The sequence below is a fragment of the Etheostoma cragini genome, chromosome 12, assembly GCF_013103735.1.
Source record: "Etheostoma cragini isolate CJK2018 chromosome 12, CSU_Ecrag_1.0, whole genome shotgun sequence".
In the NCBI taxonomy this organism is placed as follows: domain Eukaryota; kingdom Metazoa; phylum Chordata; class Actinopteri; order Perciformes; family Percidae; genus Etheostoma; species Etheostoma cragini.
Genome location: NC_048418.1, coordinates 16,299,309 through 16,320,811, shown reverse-complemented (window position 1 = coordinate 16,320,811; position 21,503 = coordinate 16,299,309). Strand labels below are relative to the sequence as shown.

General features: G+C 39.3%; 4 protein-coding genes and 1 long non-coding RNA gene across 6 annotated transcripts in view; 2 read left to right on the top strand and 3 right to left on the bottom strand.

Moving 5' to 3' along the window:
* Positions 1–1,146: 1,146 nt before the first annotated feature.
* hes6 (hes family bHLH transcription factor 6) lies at positions 1,147–3,199 on the bottom strand. Its single transcript, XM_034887971.1, has 4 exons — positions 2,823–3,199; positions 2,642–2,728; positions 2,411–2,492; positions 1,147–2,047 (listed from the first exon to the last, which is right to left on the bottom strand). Exons 1-4 carry the CDS (start codon positions 2,895–2,897, stop codon positions 1,650–1,652), a joined length of 642 nt encoding a protein of 213 aa, XP_034743862.1. The 5' UTR covers positions 2,898–3,199; the 3' UTR covers positions 1,147–1,649.
* On the bottom strand, positions 2,068–14,647 carry LOC117954289 (G-protein coupled receptor 55). 2 transcript variants are annotated; one of them, XR_004658789.1, is made up of 3 exons: positions 12,996–13,978; positions 11,255–11,985; positions 2,068–2,078 (listed from the first exon to the last, which is right to left on the bottom strand). XR_004658789.1 is itself a non-coding variant. In XM_034887969.1 (3 exons), the coding sequence occupies exons 2-3, from the start codon at positions 13,722–13,724 to the stop codon at positions 11,779–11,781; spliced, it is 936 nt and encodes a 311-aa protein (XP_034743860.1). In that variant the 5' UTR covers positions 13,725–13,740; positions 14,615–14,647; the 3' UTR covers positions 10,643–11,778. The 2 variants fall into 2 exon arrangements, 1 of the variants encoding a protein (XP_034743860.1); XM_034887969.1 differs by lacking the exon at positions 2,068–2,078 and adding an exon at positions 14,615–14,647 and having other exon boundaries at positions 10,643–11,985; positions 12,996–13,740.
* itm2cb (integral membrane protein 2Cb) lies at positions 4,831–9,578 on the top strand. Its single transcript, XM_034887970.1, has 6 exons — positions 4,831–5,097; positions 6,887–7,024; positions 7,164–7,355; positions 7,439–7,549; positions 7,719–7,869; positions 8,445–9,578. The coding sequence occupies exons 1-6, from the start codon at positions 5,011–5,013 to the stop codon at positions 8,534–8,536; spliced, it is 771 nt and encodes a 256-aa protein (XP_034743861.1). The 5' UTR covers positions 4,831–5,010; the 3' UTR covers positions 8,537–9,578.
* A 2,321-nt stretch (positions 14,648–16,968) lies between the features above and the next one.
* snorc (secondary ossification center associated regulator of chondrocyte maturation) overlaps positions 16,969–21,503 on the bottom strand; it is a 5,799-nt gene continuing 1,264 nt past the window's right edge. Inside the window, exons 2-3 of the mRNA XM_034887732.1 lie at positions 18,009–18,164; positions 16,969–17,920 (exon numbers count right to left, since the gene is read on the bottom strand). Coding sequence (XP_034743623.1) covers positions 17,811–17,920; positions 18,009–18,164 — 266 coding nt within the window. The 3' untranslated portion in view covers positions 16,969–17,810. The remainder of the gene's footprint in view (positions 17,921–18,008; positions 18,165–21,503) is intronic.
* Positions 21,166–21,503, top strand: part of LOC117954170 — a 5,318-nt gene continuing 4,980 nt past the window's right edge. Inside the window, exon 1 of the long non-coding RNA XR_004658767.1 lies at positions 21,166–21,179. This is a non-coding gene — a long non-coding RNA (uncharacterized LOC117954170). The remainder of the gene's footprint in view (positions 21,180–21,503) is intronic.

Below are 21,503 nucleotides of genomic sequence, written 5' to 3'. Positions count from 1 at the left end.
GCAGAATTAACTACAGCACTTGATTACTTACTTACTTTCCAACACTAGATATGTGTTATGCTAATTGATAGAAGTACTACTACTACTACTACTACTACTACTACTACTATAATCCCGCACTCACTGTATTAATCATTTTCTTGTCATTTCACCAAAGATCCCTCTCAGTATGGGTAAGAAAGTGTAAGAAGTGACACTTGGACATCACAGGAACACTAGAGGAGCCTTCTGAAATGGATTAAGAGTGAGTTGCGGATTGCTGTCTTTTCTTATTTATTAGTTGTAGCAGCTGATGGTGCAGAGGCAGAACACTGACTGTGGCTCTCACCAGGACTACAGTTAATGTCTGAGGGTGCAGACACAAGCTTTTGTGTGGGAATTAGCATGGAACTCCTATGAGTATGGTATGCACAGATTTTACAGGCAGATTTGACATCAGAAAAGGTTTTATTGCCACAATAATAATAAAAAGAAAATTAATTTGTATAGCACTTTTAAAGGACCCTTTGCAGGGCAAGGTAGACAACAAAAACCAGGCCAATCAAAACAACACAAAACAAGATACAGGGACAGATGAAAAGGGAGAGGGCGTGGGGCTACGGATAGGCAGAGGTGAAGACATGGGTCTTGAGGCAGGACTGGGAGATGATGAGAGGTGCTGATCTAAATAAGTACACTTAAGTACAACTTTTTCTTGTAAGTACATCCATAGATTTAATTAGTCATACGTATTAAACTATTTGGCAAAGGACCACCATTGTATTGCTCTGCATACAAAGCACCATCTGCAGCATAAAACGGTAGCCTACAATGTGAAACTGATAACTCAACAGTGAGCCTACTTCCATGACTGGGCAAATTATTTGTTCCAATGTTATTTAAAACTAACTTAAAAAAAACTGAAGTCAAGTGGAGTTACAAAACCCATTTGTCAATTCCTCAACTAAGCCTATATAAGGAGTGAGTAGATTACTCATTTCACACCTCACAGACGCCTACGAGATCTTGGGAGAGAGAAAGAGAATGTGCACACAAATGGGCCACAATTGCAAAGTAATAACTAATGTCTTCGAAACAGCCGTGTGTGGGTGGATAGTGGGATCCTTGTGTGTGAAATGTTTTTTTAAAGAAGTTGCACAAGTAGAATTTAAAAGTCAAAAAGATATTTATTGAAAAGTTTAAAACTTAGGCAAATTAGATGAGGTAGCCTACTAAACGTCATTGGACACTTATAAATACAAAGTTAAAAACATCCTAAATACAAAATAATTTACACACAACTAACAACACATTTCTAGTGTGGGACAGCTATCACAGCCCAGTCATATTCAACAAGCAAATATTTACATATGCATTTACCCCTTCACTGAAGGCAGGGCCAAAACACTTCCAAATGAAGACCCTACAAGTCTCTACCCTCTGCAAAACAGATTTAATTACATATTTTATTTATTAAATACATTAAGTTTAATGGTAGTTCCCAAATAATTATACAAAGAGCTTCTCAGATGCCTTTCAATACGTTGCAAAGTTGTCATCTCAGCAGTGTTGTTGGCATGTACTGAGGCCTACTCCCTACAACATGACACAAAGCATTGAATCACCTAGCGTAAGTTAAAACACGCTATTCTTTTTTTTTTTTTTACAATCTACCATGGTCTCCACATTGACTTGGAGTAAGTTAAGGAAGGCAAGCACAATACATCCTGGCTTTCAGCCTCCTCTGAAGAAGAAACATGACTTTGATCTGAGTCCGTCTCATCCAGGTCAGAGCAGAGGTCATCGGTGGAGGTGGTGGAGGGGGCCGGGGACACTAGAGCCGTGTACATGCTCTCAGACGGGCACTCTGTCAACGTGTCCGGCAGCATCACCCGGAGGCGTTCTTCGTCGTTTAGGGGCATGCTCTCCAGAAGATGGTTCAACAGCTCCGCGGATAATGTTGGGTCAATTCCCGGGCAGCTGGACACAAACGTGTGAACGTCATGCATACATTGGATGTAGCCTGCAGCAAAACGCTCACAGGCCTCCCGGTTCACGGCGTCCACTTCTACGGAAAGATGAAATAAAAGAACCGTTAGCTCAGAAATGGGCTAAACTAAACTACTAACTGACAGTTACAAACGTTGGGCTCTCTTTTCTGATTGGCTGAGCGGCAGTCAAAGATGCACATGCGCACCTGTGGTCACATCACAGTTAATTGGAATATTAGCTAATGCACTAACCGTTATAACCCTTTTAATTCAATTTTGGGGTTAGTTTAAAATAACTATATTGTTCGGCGGGAAGACGACATGTAGGCTAAATAATATGCTAGTTTAGGATAATGGATTTTAGTGAAACATAAAATATTTAAGGAACTATTGCCTGCTACTCTAAAAGTAAACGTAGCTGTATTTAATTGAACAGTTACCTTGAGCCCGGTTTTGCAGAATGCTCTCCACACGTTTCACTGTCATCTCCAGCACTTCAGCATTCTCCATCTTTGATTGTAACTGCAGCGGGTGACAAAAAAAGCGTAAGTAACAAGCGCTGGCAACACAAGCTAGCTAGCTAAACCAAAACGCCAATTTAGTTCATTTTGAAGAACAGCACTATTTACCTAAGCAAGGGCCAACAAATAAATGTATAGCTAGTATCTTACGTCTGCATCCGCCACGAGAACTCTGAGTTCTTGTAAACTTTCATTGATGCGAGCCCTTCTTTTCTTCTCAACCAGAGGTTTCCTCATCTGCCAACAGTAAGGGAAATGGAGTTAACGTTACTTTGAAAAATCAGCCAAGTTAGTACAAACATTGGTTTTAAATGCTCACACAGGCCCTTACCTTTCTGTCAGACTTGACTCCACTGCAGTTATCACCTCTGTCCGTTCCGTTTGTGCTGTTACTGATGGGGGCCATATTGTTAAAGTTTAACCCAGGCGCTGCCAGAAACCCACTGGACTGGAGGTTGATGTTTAATCCAAAGAAGCGTTACAGTTTGTCAATGGGACAGATGGCCGGGCGATCCCAGCGGCCAACAAAGCTTGCAGAGAGACTGGGCTCCTTAATGCTGCTCCGAGGGGGCATGTACTAGGTATATATCACGGTTCATTTACATGTGAATGGGTGAAGTGGCTACGAGAGCAAGACACATCGAGTACGCGCTACGCTCGTACCCGCCAATCACCATTGAGTCATATCTTTTGTTTTGACTCCAACTTCAGTTTTTTTTTGTTCAGACTCTGAACCATTGACTGTAAAAAGGTTGGTCTGGACCAACATAAAAAACATCAACTTCTAAATAAATTCAACCAGAAAGGGTTCAGCCAAAGCTGAAACCAATATATATTACCAATCAAACCAGTGGGAATTATAAAGCATTATCTTTGATAGAAATGCCAGACAACAACCCCTCTAGATTGACCAAAAATCAAATATAGTAAGTCCTTTACACCTGTTATTTCAGTATACCAAGCTCCTCCTGCTAAAACACTTCAACATTTACCCTTCAATGTTAACATTCTTAGGCACTCTCATTTAATGTCTTTCATCACTTTAGGCCATTAGCTGCTAATTCTCACATTGCATCATTAGTTAGCTGGGCCATTTTCATGCTTGATTGTGAGCCATCAGTCCATCTATGAAGACTAGTAGTGCTCCACTCCAACAACTAATGTGAATTGGCCGATATGAGCCATTTATCAAGTACATTACTCTCTTGTGTAAAGTGCTAGTAGTCTCTCCAAATGGACAATAACACTAAGCCTGGTACAGTGTTGGCAGAAAAAGCGACCATTCCTGTATTTGGAAAGTTTCATGACATGTTCTTATTGTCCATTCTGGTATCATTTGGAAGTAACGCTTTTCAGTCAATCGTATTGTTAAATCATCAACTCAAACTCAACTGAGCCTGAAGTTTGCTAAATTGTCCAAGTTTAACTGTGTCTTGTGTCTGTAGTAAGTCTTATGGACACACTTTCATGGCTATTCACATATGGTGATGAAAATTTGCATGTGTTGTGTAATTTGCATTTGTAGGATAGATATGCTCTAGTACATAATATATCATTTGGTTTGCAGTGATCCACTGTTACAGCCATGGTTAACAGCTTTATTAATTCAGTAATGTTACGCTGCTGATATTCTGGCCACGGGTGTTAAGTAGGTGGTCAAATGGTTTTTGTTAGTTTAGTTAATGAAAAAATAAATAATTACATCTAATGATTTATCTATAGCATTTCAAAGTTGTATTCAAGGAATTGGACTTTAGTTTAGAGTTTGTAAAAAAGAAACATTTTCTACAGCCCTAATAACCCACAGTGACTTATTTTTTAAATGTAAAATTTGCTTTACGGTTTTATTACAGGTGTATACTATACTAAATGCCCAAATTACATTATAGGCTACTATACTCAACCAAGGCACACGTAGGCTACTGTTGCACACATTGTACAGAACACGGTGTTCTGTATTGCACTGTATGCATTACATGCCCTGTTGATGTCACTATGCCCATTAGGATCAGTAGTAGTACTTTATTGCATTCTAGTAGCTTAGAAACATCCCTACATTAACTTTAAAACATCCCTACATTTCCGGATAGTGTTGAAACTTGATGTTTGAGAAACGCAGCTTTAAATAAGATACGGAAACACTACCATATCGGGTACTTGCCTTCAGAATAAGGGCATGTTGCAGTTTAATTTTAGCAAACGGAAGATAAAACAGTTTGTTTTAACTCTAAACTAATTTTAACATTCACATATATGTATTTGCTTACCTGAGCCCACAGACAGTGTATTAAGTGTTACATGTAAACGTTGTAGCCAGACTTGGACTCTTATTTTGACAGCGGCGAGGCGGCTTTTCCTTCAGACCCACACTGTGCTCGTTCGTCAGAGAAGACGCTCTACTGAGGTCACTGAGCCCCGGGGGCGAGACTGGTACGCCGCTATATAATCTCCCCTGCTCGGTCAAAGAAACCAGCGCACCAAATCAGCTAACGAGATAAACGTACACTGAACAAGCAAACATGGTGAAGATCACTTTCAAGACAGTTTCGGCGCAGAAGCCCGAAAAAGAGCTCGATGGAGACAAGATCATTATTCCTCAGGCTCACGTGAGTTTGCACACTTTGTTTTCCTTTGTTTGTTTTCGTGTTGAGACATTTGTCCTGTGTCCCACTAATTTACAGCATTAGTACTCCTTTTACATAGGTTGTAGCTAAATGGATTAACGTTAATCTGTTTGTTCTTAGCTGTCATGTTGGATTTGTCTGTCCATGCATCATCATGTCACTCGATGGGATTACATGTTTCTAATGCAACTGAATGGTTAAAAATCACTTTACATACTGCAGTTTATTATTTTGCTTTAGTTAGTGCAGTTATTATAGGACACTATTTCTGACCAAAAAAGCTTATTGTGCTATACTCTTATAATAACAAGGACAAGATCATCAATTGCTGGCCATCCCAGCCTGGGGATGTTGACATTACGTCACCTTGTTTGGCCACTGCGAGGACACACTGCAGATGGCTGTCCTGTATGTGCCTTCAGCAGAATGTGACACCATTATTCTATATGGTTCATATTTATTATAAATGTATAATCCTTTTTTCTCTGAATGCGCAGTAGACAATCAAATAGCCTCAGTTTTTCCATTGATGCATAATTGAAGGTTTCCCCCCCGTTTTTGTCGAAATGAGAAAACAACAGAGCTGTTAGATGCGGTCACTGCACCAGTTAGTGACATCACACGGTGTTATACCACATGGATCCTGCAGGTTGTGCCTGACTATTGTGTGTTTTGTTGGTATATAAACAGTGGGCTTGATGTAAAAGCAGTTTAGCTTTTTTATTTATCAAAATTGACATTGTACAGGCAGGAGTTAAAATATGTACAAATACAATTTTTTTATCTCTAGTTTTAGCTATTCCCGTATCCTATGAGTAGAATCTTGCGGAGCTACTAATTAGATTTGAGTTCCTTTGAAGGGGGTTCAGAAAGGAAATGAACATCTCATTGTGTTACAATGGCAACTGATTCCCTGAAATTCATCTGCAACATGTCAGATCCCAAGACCCAAGTCCTTAGTTTTCAGGCTGCTAACCTCAAACACAGGGCCCAGTCAGTGTTAATATTTTGAACCGAATAAAACTGTCCTTTAATGTTGATTGATAGATCGATAGATTTTCCCCCAACACACTACACAATGATTATTACCACCTTATGACGCATCCATCACTTATGCAAACACATTTTTTCATTTCTTTGTTACGTCAACAGAAGAATAAGACATGATCTAAAAGGCTGTGTGGCTTCTGATTGGCTGCAATAGTAGGATAGGCATCAGAGCCAATGTGTGTAGATCTATTAATATGTCCACCTCTGCTGAGGGACTCCACGCAATTCTTCTCACTTTGACTCCCACTGAGGGTGCTAGGAAACTAACAAATATGGAGCGTGGAAGTAGGCCTCCAAGAATAGACCCAGACGGCCACGTGCCAGCATCTTCATCAGAGCCTGGCACAATCTGTTCTCCCTGCTTCCGCTCTCCATAGCAACAGTAGTAGGGAGATGCAGCAGATTGACTGAGAGACTGTGGGTGGGCATCTGGCATGTTTCATTCCAGTCCTTCCTACGTCTACCAGATCTCCTTGCCTGACTAACGACGTTAGAATAACCTCTGTTACGATTTGGACTTTGTATAGGAACACATCGCCATGTGAGAGAACTTACATAATTTCCACTGATACACCATAGAACTGGATATGAGTAATTTCAAGTTAACTACTAAGCTATGTTCCTAATATTTCGCCCAAATCCTCTACCACAATCTCTTGGCTAACTAGCTGACTTTTCATTGTCGTTTTGTCCTCTAACCAAACGGCTTTTCTCTTTACAGGAGCAGCAGGTTTTTCCTGTCAGGCACAAGAAACCTTTTCCAACCGGTCTCTGCTGCCTCACCTTTGGCCTGGTGGTCTTCATGTCAGGACTGGTGCTGGCCTCTATCTACGTCTATCGCTACTACTTTATACCTCAGGTTAGTTCACTCTACCTCCCTTTTCCTACATTATATCCTGAACCCAGTGCCACAGAATGTTGAATGAACACAATTTTAAACAAAGATACTACCTTAAGTAACTGCCACATGCTAACTCAGCTCTGTTGCGCCCCGTTAGCAGGTACCAGAAGACAGCTTGTTCCACTGCCGGGTTCTCTACGAGGACTCTGTGTATGCTCCTCTGAGGGGCCGGCAAGAACTTGAGGAGAATGTTGGCATCTACCTTGACGACAACTACGAGCAGATCAGTGTACCTGTGCCACACTTTGGAGGCAGTGACCCCGCTGATATCATCCACGACTTTCAGAGGGTAGGTTAATGCATTCATATGTTCACTGTTTGTTTCAGGTGTTTCATTAAAGGTTTTAACATTTTCATTTTAATTGATTCCAGGGCCTCACAGCTTATCATGACATTGCTTTGGACAAATGCTACGTGACTGAGCTGAACACAACCTTAGTGATGCCTCCAAGGAACCTGTGGGAGTTGCTTGTCAACGTCAAGGTGAGGCACTCAGTACTTGTGCTGCTGATGTCACTCGTGAAGAAGTTGTAAAAGCATTGTTAGAGATGAATGGCTGTCGGAGAAAGTGAAGAACAGCATATTCCCATCTTCATCTGCAATGTTCCTCCCACGGACAAATGAGTGATTCATTTGTGTTCTTTTGCCACAGAGAGGGACGTACCTTCCACAGACGTACATCGTTCAGGAGGAGATGATGGTGACAGGGAGGGTGAGGAACATGAGGCAGCTTGGCCCCTTCATCCACAGACTCTGCTACGGCAAAGAAACCTACCGCCTCAGACGTCGCAACCAGCACAGGCGTAAGTGCACACATCCACCTTCTTTTCCAAACTACTTAGGCAATATGAGATGCTAAAAAATTTGTGATGCCTCACATCCGCTAATGTATCACCCTCTTTCACACCAACCCTTGTGAGATGTTGAGTCATGTGGCAGTGCATAAAAGAAAATACAATCAGAACCAAATAGGGGCCAACAGTGTATCTGCAGTGTAAAATCCTTCTCTAACAGCCCGGCAGCCTGATTATCATGTCAGTGTTTGCATGTGGGTGCAGCCAGGGAACTTCCTGCTAAGTGAGTCACTGGTTGTGCAGTGGACACATCCACACACTGTGGAGGAGGTAGTGATGCGCTTTAGTGATATCTCTGTTGTTGCTGCCTATGATTGGCGTGAGAGACACGATGGATCAGAGTTTGCCTGAGTACATAAACGGATGTGATTTGCAAAAGGGTTGGGATGTGATTTATCGCTGCTCACTCAACATGGACAGTATCGCTGCTCACTCAACAGGAGTAGCCCTGGTAGCAGTAAAGGAAATATAAACACTACAAAGTGAACAGATTTTTTTTAAACGTGTCTTCCTGTCTCTTTCAGGTATTGAGAGGCGTGAGACAAGGAGGTGCCACAGCATTCGTCATTTTGAGAACACTTTTGTGGTTGAGACTGTCATCTGCGACAGGGTCTGAATCTGAGGCGGAAATCACAGCCATCCAACTCTGAAGCCAGTTTCAAACCATACCTCTTGAATTATTTAGGCTTTTTATTGCACTTTAAGAGCAAGTATTTGTCCCAACAGTTTTAATGTTTGTTTGTTTTTTTCAAGTTGAAAATGCTCTATAATTGTTCATGTACAATGTTATTGTCTTTTTTATTCAGACAGTCTGTATATGTGGATGATATTATAAATGTGTTTTGGATATATCTGTACCGTGTCAAGCTGTGCATAAGATGTTCATGTGTGTCAGTTTTTGACATTTACATCAGACGGCTTGATTTAATTTAATTTTACACTTGTCATTATTTTTATTAATTATTTAGTAACCCAGTGCACTGCGTGTGATGGTAAGCATACTTAAAAACTGCTTGCATGGTACACTTATGTTGTAATTATTTCTTGTTTGTTCTTTTATTTTGTTTGAATGTCAGAAAATGGCAAAACATACCTCATGTAGTTTAGACGTTTCTTTGCTGGTTTGTATTATTGATTAGTGTATATAACTGATTGTTCCTAAGCAATATATACTGTAAATTGATTTTCTTCTGGATTTCATATTGTTACATGCATAGATTTTTATCTAAAATCAACTTGTTTTGTGAACGATTTCTTTGAAGTTTGTCTCTTTATTTACTTTGGAATCACACTTTCCTACTCCTTGGATATAATGGCTTTAGACTGTAATTAGTAGCAGTGCTTTAGAGGGATAGAAGGAACCAAAGTCTGCAGTCAGCAATGCTATGCTTAGTGTCAATGATGTATGAACTATTTAAAAAGAATGTTTTTTAGTTCAGATCACCTTCTGGAGATAACGCTAAGATAAAGGCTAAAACTCATTTTGTCTTGCTCTTCCTCCTCTTCACTTGGATTTTGCCTGTTTTAGCTCTCGCCAGTTCCCACTCCTTCCTACCTTGGCATTATAATCTCTACAATGTTAATTTGTCCCAATTTGAAGAAAAAAAATTGGGGTGTCCTTCTAATGTACAACCTGGAGCAAATAAATCTTGTTGAGAGAAACCTGTGATATCAATTTTGTCTGTCTGTCAATTTTTCTTGTAAGATCTTGCTGCTTTAAGAATAAATGATACATTACCATTTTTTGTCTTTTGAATGTTCATCAGCAACAGTTTCCTTTGAATAATACACATCATGAATGAGCTACTTATGGAGGTAGAATAATTGGAGCGTTTCCTATCCATATTGTGTTTAAATATTTCATGAATGGAAATAAAAACTATCACAGCTAATACAGACATAATATAACTGGAACAAACAAAGCCCTGATCAGTTCCGTTTCTGTTGGACATGCTACACCTTTTAATGTATTGCTTACTGTGGATTAAGTTTTTGAATATAAAACTGCAGTGTCATTGTGATGAATGTGACACACATCACAAGATGAATCTCTTGTGGAAAGCTTTATTTCACTTTAAAACGGAAGAGGAAAATTTGGTGTCATGTCATGCAAATTGTTGAGAAAAGTTCGGTAAAGTTGCTGTAAGTTTCTTCAAGTGTCAGAACAGACAGCCATAGAATTAAAGCATATGGTATAAACAAATAACATTGAAACTCAGCAAAGACAAGGCATGTGCAAAATGAAAGTATTGAGACAAGTAATGCAAGTAAAGAAAACATGAGTTGGATGTCTTGTTTCTGGTTTTGGAAGAGGTATTTGATACAATAAAAATGAATACAGTAAATCCTCTTATTGAGACTTAAGAACACCTTCTACTGAAGGTGACTTTGTTCAACATGAGCAAAATAAGACAGAGAGCGGCCTAATGGTACTGCATGTGCAATTTTCCATTTGAGTTTAGCTTTGACTACGGTAACAGTTTAATGCTGTTGCTATATATATGTACATATATATATATATATACATTGTGGTATTGTGGTAAGTCTAAGGAAGTTGATAAACACACAGACAGTCAATTTGCATTCCTATAACGTTCAGCAAATCTTTTCAGTTATTTGCTTCCTCATTCGTATCAGGACAACCACATGAAATGGGTTAGTATTATTATTTTCCCCTGAACATTATTTGAGTATACATTTTAAGGTCGGAGTTACATTTAAAATTTGTCACTCAGCCTCAGGCTTTATTTCTATGATAATTAATAGGATGGATACATAAATGTAACTTCAATTCTAAAAGAATAATCAGGTCAGAATTCCCAGAATGTACGGGTTCAAACATATTTCTGATGCTATATTTCCAGTTTCTTATCAATGACGATAGATGTAGTTACCCGTATTACAAGTCAGTAATATTTCTTAACAAGTCACAATCTGCCAAAGAACCAAACTAAGAGAAAGTCAACAATTAAGAAAACAATAAAATTAGTTAAGTATCAGTTAAAGTTTATAAAAAAGATGTGTTGTCATTAAGCTATAGTTATTACAAATAAATTATCAATTCAATTACTTAATGTGTTTTTAGATCTCAACTGGTTGGTGTCTTGATTTATTCATATACTAAGTAAGTGAATACTTTATTACATAGGTTTAATTTTACTTAATTATTTACTGGTTTCAACTTGACCTTTTATGTAAATCTGCATTGTACATATGCAACATAATAAACCTATGATTGTTATTATAGTTAGCTGTATCTTATAAGAAGTTTTGCAATTTACTAACTGTATTTTGTGAATCAAAGTGTGGCAAAGTGTATCAGCACTGATCTTACATGCGCCTTTGACTTGACTTCTTGAGTTATACAGTAGACTGCAAAGCTCTACAATGAGCTGCTGGTGTCCAGTTTCACTGCTTTAAAATTGATTGTACCCCACATCAGATTCTCAGTGTGCAGAACTGGACAACCTGAAAGGGCCTTAATCCATCTCACAAGCTTATCCATAAATCATTGCACAAAGAAGTCACATTGTGTCTTGTTGCAGCCAACATTTTGAGTATCAGAGCTCTCTGAGGTTACACAGGCATCTATGGGGCTTCCTGTCACTGGACCAAATTATATGTCAGATTGTCAGAGCCTTTCCCCAACCCTCACTCTCAAGCACTGTTGTTTGTTGAGATTGCACTCCGACCCGTTACTCTTAGTGCATGTTACACTTGCTTATCAGCTACTGGAAACAATACTGGCTCTTTTTTTAGTTGCACTGGCCTGCTAAAACTCAAGATAACAGATCTCCTATTCACTACCAGGCATCCAATGAGGACAAATATATGTTTTACCTTGTATTGTCTTTACGTTCAGACCGAGGAAGTGCTGAAGGTGGCTTTTCTTTGGCTGGTCATTGATATCCTGAAGGTGTGTTTGGGGCTTCTCACCTCATGAGCAATGAAGTAGTAGCACAGAGCGTCCAGACAGCAGGTAATGTTGGACAGACACATAGCTAGTTGTATAAAAAGGCTAATCCTGGTCTTGTTGCCGCAGTCTTGAATTATTCCTTGGTGTACCTGGAATTATGTGAAGGGTCACACATAGCGGACAGAGAAACATTAGTATGTTGTATGTACATAGATGTTTTATACTAAAATAAAATCAACAGTGCAAATGCTTCACCACTTGTGGCTTTCTTTGCTTCTGTGCACATATTTTCTGTAACATTTAAATTGAAGAATGATTGTATACTAAAACCATAAACCTATTAGTTTATAATTTATCTACCAAAACCAGGTATAAAAAAAAAATATACAAAATATGTCAGTGTTTTTAAAACCCTGGTTGCAGCCCTGCTCCTAATGGCTATAAAAAGGAAGTAGTTTGTTTCATTTAGTATAAAAAAAAGGAGGAAGTGTTACTTTTGACTGCAATGTAACACATAGTATTCTTAAGTCATTTGGTCTAGCATTGCGTAACCTAACTCCTTAGCGCTGTGTCAGCGCTGGATAATGGTCTGGCTACACCGCCTATCAATTGTGGGAGAGGGGCAAAAAAACACCCTGACTTGTTTTTATTTCTTTAAACCAATAACTTAGTCTAGAGCGTTGCAAAGACCCTGTTTCAGCGTCAGTGCCCTGCAAAATAGATTGTGTGTTAGTGTAACAGGAGGGACCTCCGGCATGTGAGAGATGCGCCAGATGTAAGGCTTTATCCCAGCAATGTACCAACATGGAGAAGAACTCCTTAAAGTTGTACAAAAAAAAGGAAATGTATACATCTACAGTTTAACTGTTCTGCTGATGAAGATTGTGTTGTGATTAGAAACTCCAGAACAGACACTAAATAGACTGTGAGGTGAGATTGCTTTCAACTTTGTTAATGTACTTTAAAGATTTCACTCTTTTCACTTTATTGTAAAGTTTATTTGTACAGTTACACATAGCCTATGTAGTATAAACTTGGCACACAGGTGTCACAAATGCCCACAGCATTTATATAGTCTAACCTAATTTGCAATGCCCGTCACTAGATAGGCCCACTCTAGAGTTCAGTTCACTAGAGATGAACTTGCAGTGTCTCTTACCAGGAACTGCAGGAGGATGCCCAGGTGGCTGGGGGTAAAAGGCAGCAGGAAGGCACTCAGACTGCTGTAGATGATCTTCACACAGGCCCGGCTCTGGGGGCTGTGCTGGCCAGACCGCTGAAGTGCCCAGATGGTCCGCACCGAACAGTAAACCACTACCAGTGCAGGCCCCAGGAACCCAAACACCTGCAGACAGATGATCACCGGAGGGCTCCAGCCTTTCTCTGAAAACTGGTGGAAACAGTGAAAGTCCCCCTTCCCGGCCTCTCTGAAGCGATAGATGATTGGAAAGATCACTGCCAGCACCAGGACCCAGACCACGACGCATGTCCACAGAGCTGCTTTGGGTGAACGCAGTTGCTTGGCTTTGAACGGGTGACAGATAGCCACCCATCGGTCCACAGCTATACACATTATGGTGTAGATGCTGCCATATATCCCAACAAAATACTGGCCTTCCAAGATCGAACAGAGAGGTTGGAGGTCAGCAGGCCAGCGGTGAGTGTTGGCGTGCATTTTGAAGGGAAGAGGGAAGAGGAGAAGCAGGTCCATCAGAGCCAAGCTGGTCATGTAGATAGTTGACTCTGTCCATTTCCGCAGAAAGAAGCAGAACACTAAGAGCGCTGCAACATTGAGAATTAGACCAATGAGGAAGATGGGCAGGTATATGGCCAGCTCCAAATATTTCATCAGGTTGTCCACCCCGTCAAATGAACAGTTGCTTGTCATGGTGTCACGGCCGCTGCTGTAGTGGAAATAGTGGGATACAATCTGAGTTTAACAGCTCAGTAAGGATTTCAAACTGAAAACGTCTTTCCTGTCATTCTTCGTTCCCACACAGAAACACTTACGTACAATGCCATGTGAAACCTCTCAGTTGTGTGTGGGTTTAGTTGCAGTGAACTTGTTTTTGCATCTGCCTTTTGATGTAAAGGCCAAATCATATCAGTTTAAATCACATTCTCACAATCACAATAAGTCAGGCATAATTAAGTAATTGGTGAATTGTGAAACTAGATTTTGAAACTTTTTTTGAAACTTGTGAAACTAGATTTTAATGAATCTAGTTTGATCTTGACTCGGATGTTTGATCTAAGCAATGGTTAAATCAAACACTAATAAAGACTACAGTACCATGACGATCTGAGGGTTCAGTGATATAAACCCAATTTAATACAAAGAATCAGGTTTTGGTAGAACCTGGAGTTACTCTACAATCGTCACCGGAGGGAAATGTGAGCTTGTTAGAGTTATTACTAATCTTAAAAATGGTTTTACAAAGAAAAAACAAAAACAGTTCTCCGAGCTCTGTGTCCCTACATCTAGAAAAAAATTTAAAATAAATCCTCCAGACATATGACATTTTAAAACTCACATAACATTTGCAACCATACATACAGTATATTGTTGGCTCATTCAAGTGATCAAGATCAAGGTTTTTCTTATTAGATGAGTGCTGTTCCCATTAAAATGAATCATCTGAAATCTTTTGCAATTCCTTTATGCTTGCTCATTACTTGTGCCACACATGTTTGACTCCTTATTAACATTAACTGACACACTTAACCTGGCACTTTCTTGGGTATCTTTTACAGAGGAAAATGTAGTTGCCGTCTTACCTCACGGACGCCAGTCCCTCAGTCAAATGTTCGTTGTGTCTGTCTGTGTGTCAGACACACTTCTGCTTTCTATGCCTTTGTTGTCATCCCCACTTCCTGAGTCATGCCCAATATCATGTGTTTGTTTTCAGATGTATGTTAGACCTATATGTTCAAATCAAGGCAGAGGAACTCCTCCAGCGAGTCTTCATTTTATATACATTACTTATAAAAAATACAGTCATGCAAGATCAATGCAAATGGAAACAAAAAATGTAATTTGTATTTGTAATGTGAGTAATACTGAGCAAATATGCATATCATAAAAAGTACAAAGTAGGAGAGCTAAAACAGGAATAATTCTAAAAGGTGATGCTGCTGCTTTTCTCTTTATTTGGTTTGAACTGCTGCTTGCATAAAACTCGAAGTTCAAAGACATTCCCTTGGGCTCTGAGAAGCTGTGGCGGGCGTTCTTTCACTCTTTTTTGACACAGAGTAAATATTGAATTGATTAATATTCTTTAAAACATGGTGGTAATTAATATAATGATTGACGATGATAATTAAATGCAGTCATAATATCAAAACAAAAGATAAAAAGACTTTAAAAAATGAATTTAGTCAACAATATTAATCAAAGAAGATTAGACTGCAGCTCTAGGAGACTGCTTAGCCACAGGGTTGGTTTGAGCGAAATGCTAACATCAGCATGCTAACATCAGCATGCTAACATGCTCACAATGACAGTGCTAATATTTTGTTTAGCAGGTATAATGTTTACCATGCTCAACATAGTTCAGCATGTTAAAATGCTAACATTAGCTAATTAGCAATAAACACAGGAATGTAATAATAATAATGATACATTTTATTTATAATGCCCTTTACATGCCAAATGAAATCTCAAAATGCTACAGTAGCAAGGAGTTAAACACAGTTCCCAATATGTAACAAAATCAACAAATAGCAATAAAAAAACGTAAGAAGAAAATTAAAACTATGACTGTTAAAAGGCCTTTTGAAATAGTAATGTCAATAGTTTTGCATGAAGGTAGATATTGGCACTAGTTTAAAATACAGGATCTCCAGAGTCAGTGGGAATACAACGAATGTCCTCACTTTTTTATTTTTTTATTTTTTTATTTTAATCCTTCCAATAGTTGCTGAGATATTTCCTTCAGGACCAACGTTGGGACTAGTATGATTAGAAATTAGCTGAGTCTAAAAGTCACAACCCACATGTAAAAAAGAACAAAACTTAAACAGGATACAATGATATAAACTTGAGGTGACAATACAATACAATATTGCGGAATCAACTATGAATCAGGTTCTGTGATCTCTGTGCTGACTATTATTGGCATATTAGTCCAAGTGTGTCAGTGGAAATAAGTTCTTTCTCAAAGAGAGACTGAAACCTAAAGCATTCAAAGCGTTCGCTGTTTTGGGTTTGTGAGAAGCTGCAAAGGCAGATTTAGGCTGTGATTGTGTTAGTTGGGTTTCCTGGTTTCTGGTGCGGAGATGACTAAACTGTATTGCTATGCAAGATAGATGTTAATGATGTTACTTGTGGAGGACGAGTCGAGTTTGAAGCAGAGTCAGCAGAGAAATGTTTTTTGAAGTGGATTCAGTCAGAAATTTAGCTTTCTGTTTTCTGTAAATGCAAATGAAGCTGGAAGCCACACTGCCACCTACTGCTGCGACAGAAGTGAGGCCAGTGGTCCCTATAGATACACACAAATTACATTCTGCTGTTTTGGGGACCATAAGGACACAGAGTTTATTTTGTGTATTCTTGTGAGACAAACATCTTTTTAAAATTAAAATATGCTCAGGGGTTAAAATAAGCACAATCCAACAGCCAAATGCTGGTAAAATATGCAAGTGGCTAGTAGATTGGCTTCACTTACCAGCCCCCAAAAAAACAGTGCTAATCTGTGGAGTGGCTGGTAAAATTTGAATATTCGCTAGGTGGAGTAAAAACTGAACTCTGCATATCCTGCAGCGTTTTCTACATTGCTGTATTTATTTAATTGCATTTAAATGGAACACAAAACAGCATTAGAATAAAGGGAATGTACTAGTGGTAATTATGTTGTGGTTTGTTGTAACTGTAATTAAAGATTATAAACTACAGAAAATTGTGCAGGCACTTTGTTATCCTTTGTGAAAACATGGCTTATTTTTTTAATTAAATGTAGTTTTTTATACAATACCTAAATGCCAACTGAAAAAAGGACATGGCTGTAATAATAAAAAGAAACAACAATACATACAGTATATGAAAATTTTATAATCTAAATATCATTCTGTTTACAGCCCTGTGTTGACTCAGTGGTCATGTGTTTAATAGACAACCACACCGTAGTCACAGACATTTGGCATTGGATTAATTGGATTTATTTATTCAATTTAAATCTCACAAAATAAATGGGCAGTGAAATTACCATGGCAACATCCAGCTGTATGGTTGAGGACTCTGAGGCATGTAAAAAAAATACCAACAAGTCATGCTACAGTGATTTCCAACGCACTGCAAACAAAACAACAAAAAACTACAAACTCTTGAGTGTGAACACAAATTCATCCACGCTGCATCTTTCTATTTGCTCCGCAGGTCTACACAAACATCCCAACTACCCTGTGGTTCCATTCATTGAATACGCCTTTCTAAAATGTTTTCTCCTTATTTTCACTCTACAAATGTTTGTAAATGGTGCAATACAAATTGTACACGTGTGACACCAAGGGAATATTTTAGACATGAGTTAAAATTATTGTGAGAGACTAATAAAAACCTCATCTGTATCTTATTAAATGAGAAAAGTAAGACAAAAGCACACACTCTTCATCTTCAAATATAAAAGCAAACACATGCAGAATACTTCACGTCAGGAAACAAATAGCCCTCAAAGTGAATGACATGGACATGCCACGGTTTCCACTGGAAGAGCCAGCCAGTTTCTAACTTTATACCTTCAGTAACAAGTGGACGTGTCGAGCAACAATTAGAGTGTGCTTCCAGGAGGAAATCTGGAAATAGTCAGTCAAGGGACCCGCCACAATTTTTAACATCTACGGTGAAGCAAAAGACACAACGCATATTTTGTAAGAAAGGGTTAAGAGATTGAGATGAGAGGCAAAAGAGAAACGCTGACATGCAAACACACACAAAAACACGCACACACACATGCATACAAGATGGGATGTATTCACTCTAGGAGGCGCTGAACTTCCTCAGTGTGATGACGATGAGTGCGAGGAGGACAGACGCTCCTAGAAAGACCGCTATGACGATGGCTGTGATGGCCCCTGGCCCCAGCACTCCTGCACACACACACACACACATACAATGTTTTAATCATTTGAAAACATAAGATTGACACAAATTTGCTGTATATCGTGTCAGTTTTACCCTCCGTCTTGTCCAGAGAGTGTGTGGTGTCCTCAGAGTCAAAAGTGAAGGACTGCTCCGTCGTGTCCTGGAACGTGTCTTTGGTGGTGACGTCACTGGGTGGTTCTCCAGACATGGTGTCCTGGTTGTCTCTGGTTGTCGAGTCAGCGACTGTCTCTGCAGACAAAAAACAAAACAAAAAAACTGTTTACTACTTGTGCTTCTTTTTAACATGACTGGTCTAGAAGCAGTCACTTAATCCTTGGGGAGTATTGCCTTACTGCATCTTTTCTTAACCCTTGTGTTGTCTTCCCGTCAAAATTGAAAATCAACACTTTTATTGACACTTTTTATCAATGTTTTTAACTTTTCCTTACGTTTTTGTCCCTTTTTTCCAATGGTTGTCACTCTTTTTTGGACGTTTAACACTAACTTATTAACTTTAGTTTTACAGTTATTTTTGGAATTTAACGTCAATAAACCAAATTTTTGGGAACATATACCTAATGTTTGAGTTATAAAAGCAGAAATTAGGAATTATTTAGACTAAAATCAAAGGAATGTATGTTGATGGATAATCACAGACTGGAAAATGTGGACTTTTACTCAATACTATTTCAAAATCACTTCAATTTGTTTTTCATATGCTATAAAATTAAAGAAGACACCCCAAAATTAATTAAAGTAGAGATTTGAACTTGCCAAAGAGCGTTGTGTGGAATCAATCAGGACCCATATTTTGGGTAATTAAAAAGAACACTGTTATAGGAAACGGGTCAATTTGCCAGAGGACAACATGAGGGTTACGGTAGTAATTTCACTGACGAGGCGTACAGCTTTGCTAATTTTCTCTAGACTCCGAGGCCTCTGGGATGCAGAGCTGCACACATGGCCCGTCTGTAACGATCTCAACAGCCTCTCTCTATCTCACTGAGTTAACGGCTCAGGCCTGGACACAAAGATGTCTTTGTAGAGGATGAACATTTAATCCGTTTGAAAAAAGTTAGCGTCTTGATATGTTTCAAGGATTGAACCAAGCTCGTCTGTTGTCTAAGAAAGTCCAACAACCAAGGTTTGATTACTTAGTTCAGTGTAGTAGGCTAGCAGATGGGTTATGCTTTAGCAATAACAGCTTGTTGGAGAGGCAGTGATTGGCTGCTGTGCTTGAAGCTCAGGTTGTGCTTGAAGCTCAGGTTGTGTACAACTCTCACTGCCAGTCACTCATCGGTTCTCTTTCCATCCCAAATTGTCCCTTTGCCATTCCTTCCATCTGAGCATGAAGTTACCATGAAGACTTTTCACACCTTGACAGTAGCCAGACAAACAAGGTATCTTTCTACTCCATTTTTCTGATAGAGCCACAATTGAAGATAAACTACCAAGATGCCAGCTGTGGTTAAGAGCTGTACAACAGGGGGGAAATGTGATGTTCATTTCACCTTGAAACAAACTCTTCACACACAAGCCCACCCACTCACTGATTCAGTTATGCTATCCTCAACTCTACACACACCAACAAAACTGTAATCCAAACTTATTAACTCAGTTTACATATTTACCCTGTAGCCTCTGACGCCCTGAGTGAATTCTTTCACCTTGCTTAACATCTTTCATCTACTGTCTTTTCTGTGTCATTATCAACAAAGCCTCTTAATATCTCTCTACATGATTACTATGAAACTAGTGCCTAATGATGTTAGGCTTCTGATGTGAGTATTTTGATGCTGCTGTGTTGACTCTGAGTTATGTGCAGCCTCCTGTCCTGTAGCTGGCTGGAGGTTTGGAGGCCCGGGCCTCTGGCCAGCTCAGCCATCAATGAGGCCTTCAGCCGAGGGCACAAAAGGCAGCTTGTGCGGTCAAGGAGGGCGGCGGGCTGCAACCAGTAACAACCGGCCAGGCACCGGCCGGGCACTGGATGTCAAACAAACTTGTTCATTAAATAGTCAATTTGTGTGTGAAAGGCTGTGCCTTCTGGACAGCTTGATTTATATAAGAAGGCAAAAAATAATAACATGATGTGTTCCGTTGGTGTTTGTTTCCATGAGGAGGCGTTCACTCGAGCTGGTAATTTCTGTTTAATGAAATTAACATAACTGAGGCCTTGGGAGAGAAAAAACAACTGACAGTGGTCAGTGGCAACTGTGTTGTTGTTTGATGTACTGTAACCCCACAGCCCTATCAGATGAGCTCAAGTAGGCTACTCCGTCATGTTGTGTGTCTCTCTCAGCTGTTTAAAACGGATTTCTATCAGTTTCAACTTTTTGTTCTTTTAGCTAACTACTCCAACTGTTCATCCATTACTTTTAGGGAAGCATATCTGTGTGCTGTGGGTCCTATGTTCCCCATCTCACTATCTTTTTTAATATGACACAGTAAGGACACCTTTTCCTGAACAGATTTTTACCATTCAAACTGCATTTGAAAAGTCCATCACCCTTTATTGCAATTTGAACTGCGAAGATAGCCCTTACCAATCTCTTATAATAGGTGATTCCACTTTTAGCTAACTATTTCAACCATTTATTCATTACTTTTAGCTAAGAATTTCAACCATTTATTTATTACTTTTAGCTTACTATTTCAACTTCTTTTCTTGTAAACTAAGCTTTTCACTGGTTTTCACACACTCAACTTCATTTAGTCACACTTTTTAAAGACTTGACTCAATCAGTTTCAATGTGTCAATCAATAACCCTCTATAGACAAGTCCAGACTGAAACACTTGGCAGACTGTAGGAAAGTCTGATTTCAGACACTAAAAAAACAGAAGGCCATTTGTTGGTACCTCAAGCCTTCGGTCAGGATTTCACACCGGCAAAAGAAAAGAAAAAACGGCTGTGTGTGAGAAGCAACCTGGCCAAGCATTGAGACCGAGTGGGACGCAGCTCAAACAGGACATCAGTGGTGTAATGTCTCCTTTTTTCACCCTCTTTAGCTTATAGGTAGTGGCCGCATTTACCATTATTAAATATTTGACTACTAACCAATGTGTGATGAAACCATTCTCTGTTTCTATTCTCTTGTAGTCAAAGGCTCTTACACGTCATCAAATGTCATGCTGGTTAAGTCACTGGGTTGGTCAAGATTGATGGCACTACTTGGAACCATCACATTGTGTACATGGCAGCCACAGACAGGCTGCAGAGTGGACACTTGGTGTGAAGCATAAAAATATGTTTTCACCTTAAAATTGTACCAAGCAAGAGGAGTCCGCAAGATATTTTCAGAAAGGTGAATGCAGGTCATGGCACCTCTGTTAGAAACCCTGACACAGAGCCTTTTTCTACAACAGTAGGTTTCGTATCCCATGTGAAAGGTGACCATTATTATTATTATTATTTTTTTACAGGACAGGGGGGGCCTCTGCTGTTACCTCTGGGCCTGAGAGCTGCACCACTGTTTCAAAAGCTTTTTTTAAGGGGATTTGAGAGATGTCACAAAGAGGAACAGAGAAATAGAGTAAGTGAAAGGGACAGACCAGTGACTACCTCCAACATCTCTTCACATACATTATAT

Bases quoted from the DNA above. Each gene is read 5' to 3' on its own strand.
- hes6 (XM_034887971.1), bottom strand. From the start codon at position 2,897: ATGGCCCCCATCAGTAACAGCACAAACGGAACGGACAGAGGTGATAAC. The intron at 2,493-2,641 runs GTAAGATACTAG...CACCCGCTGCAG, and splicing joins TTCTCGTGGCGGATGCAGAC to TTACAATCAAAGATGGAGAA. The intron at 2,048-2,410 runs GTAACTGTTCAA...ATCTTTCCGTAG, and splicing joins TCTGCAAAACCGGGCTCAAG to AAGTGGACGCCGTGAACCGG.
- itm2cb (XM_034887970.1), top strand. From the start codon at position 5,011: ATGGTGAAGATCACTTTCAAGACAGTTTCGGCGCAGAAGCCCGAAAAA. The intron at 5,098-6,886 runs GTGAGTTTGCAC...TTCTCTTTACAG, and splicing joins TCATTATTCCTCAGGCTCAC to GAGCAGCAGGTTTTTCCTGT. The intron at 7,356-7,438 runs GTAGGTTAATGC...AATTGATTCCAG, and splicing joins TCATCCACGACTTTCAGAGG to GGCCTCACAGCTTATCATGA.
- LOC117954289 (XM_034887969.1), bottom strand. From the start codon at position 13,724: ATGACAAGCAACTGTTCATTTGACGGGGTGGACAACCTGATGAAATAT. The intron at 11,986-12,995 runs GTAAGAGACACT...ACATAATTCCAG, and splicing joins GCATCCTCCTGCAGTTCCTG to GTACACCAAGGAATAATTCA.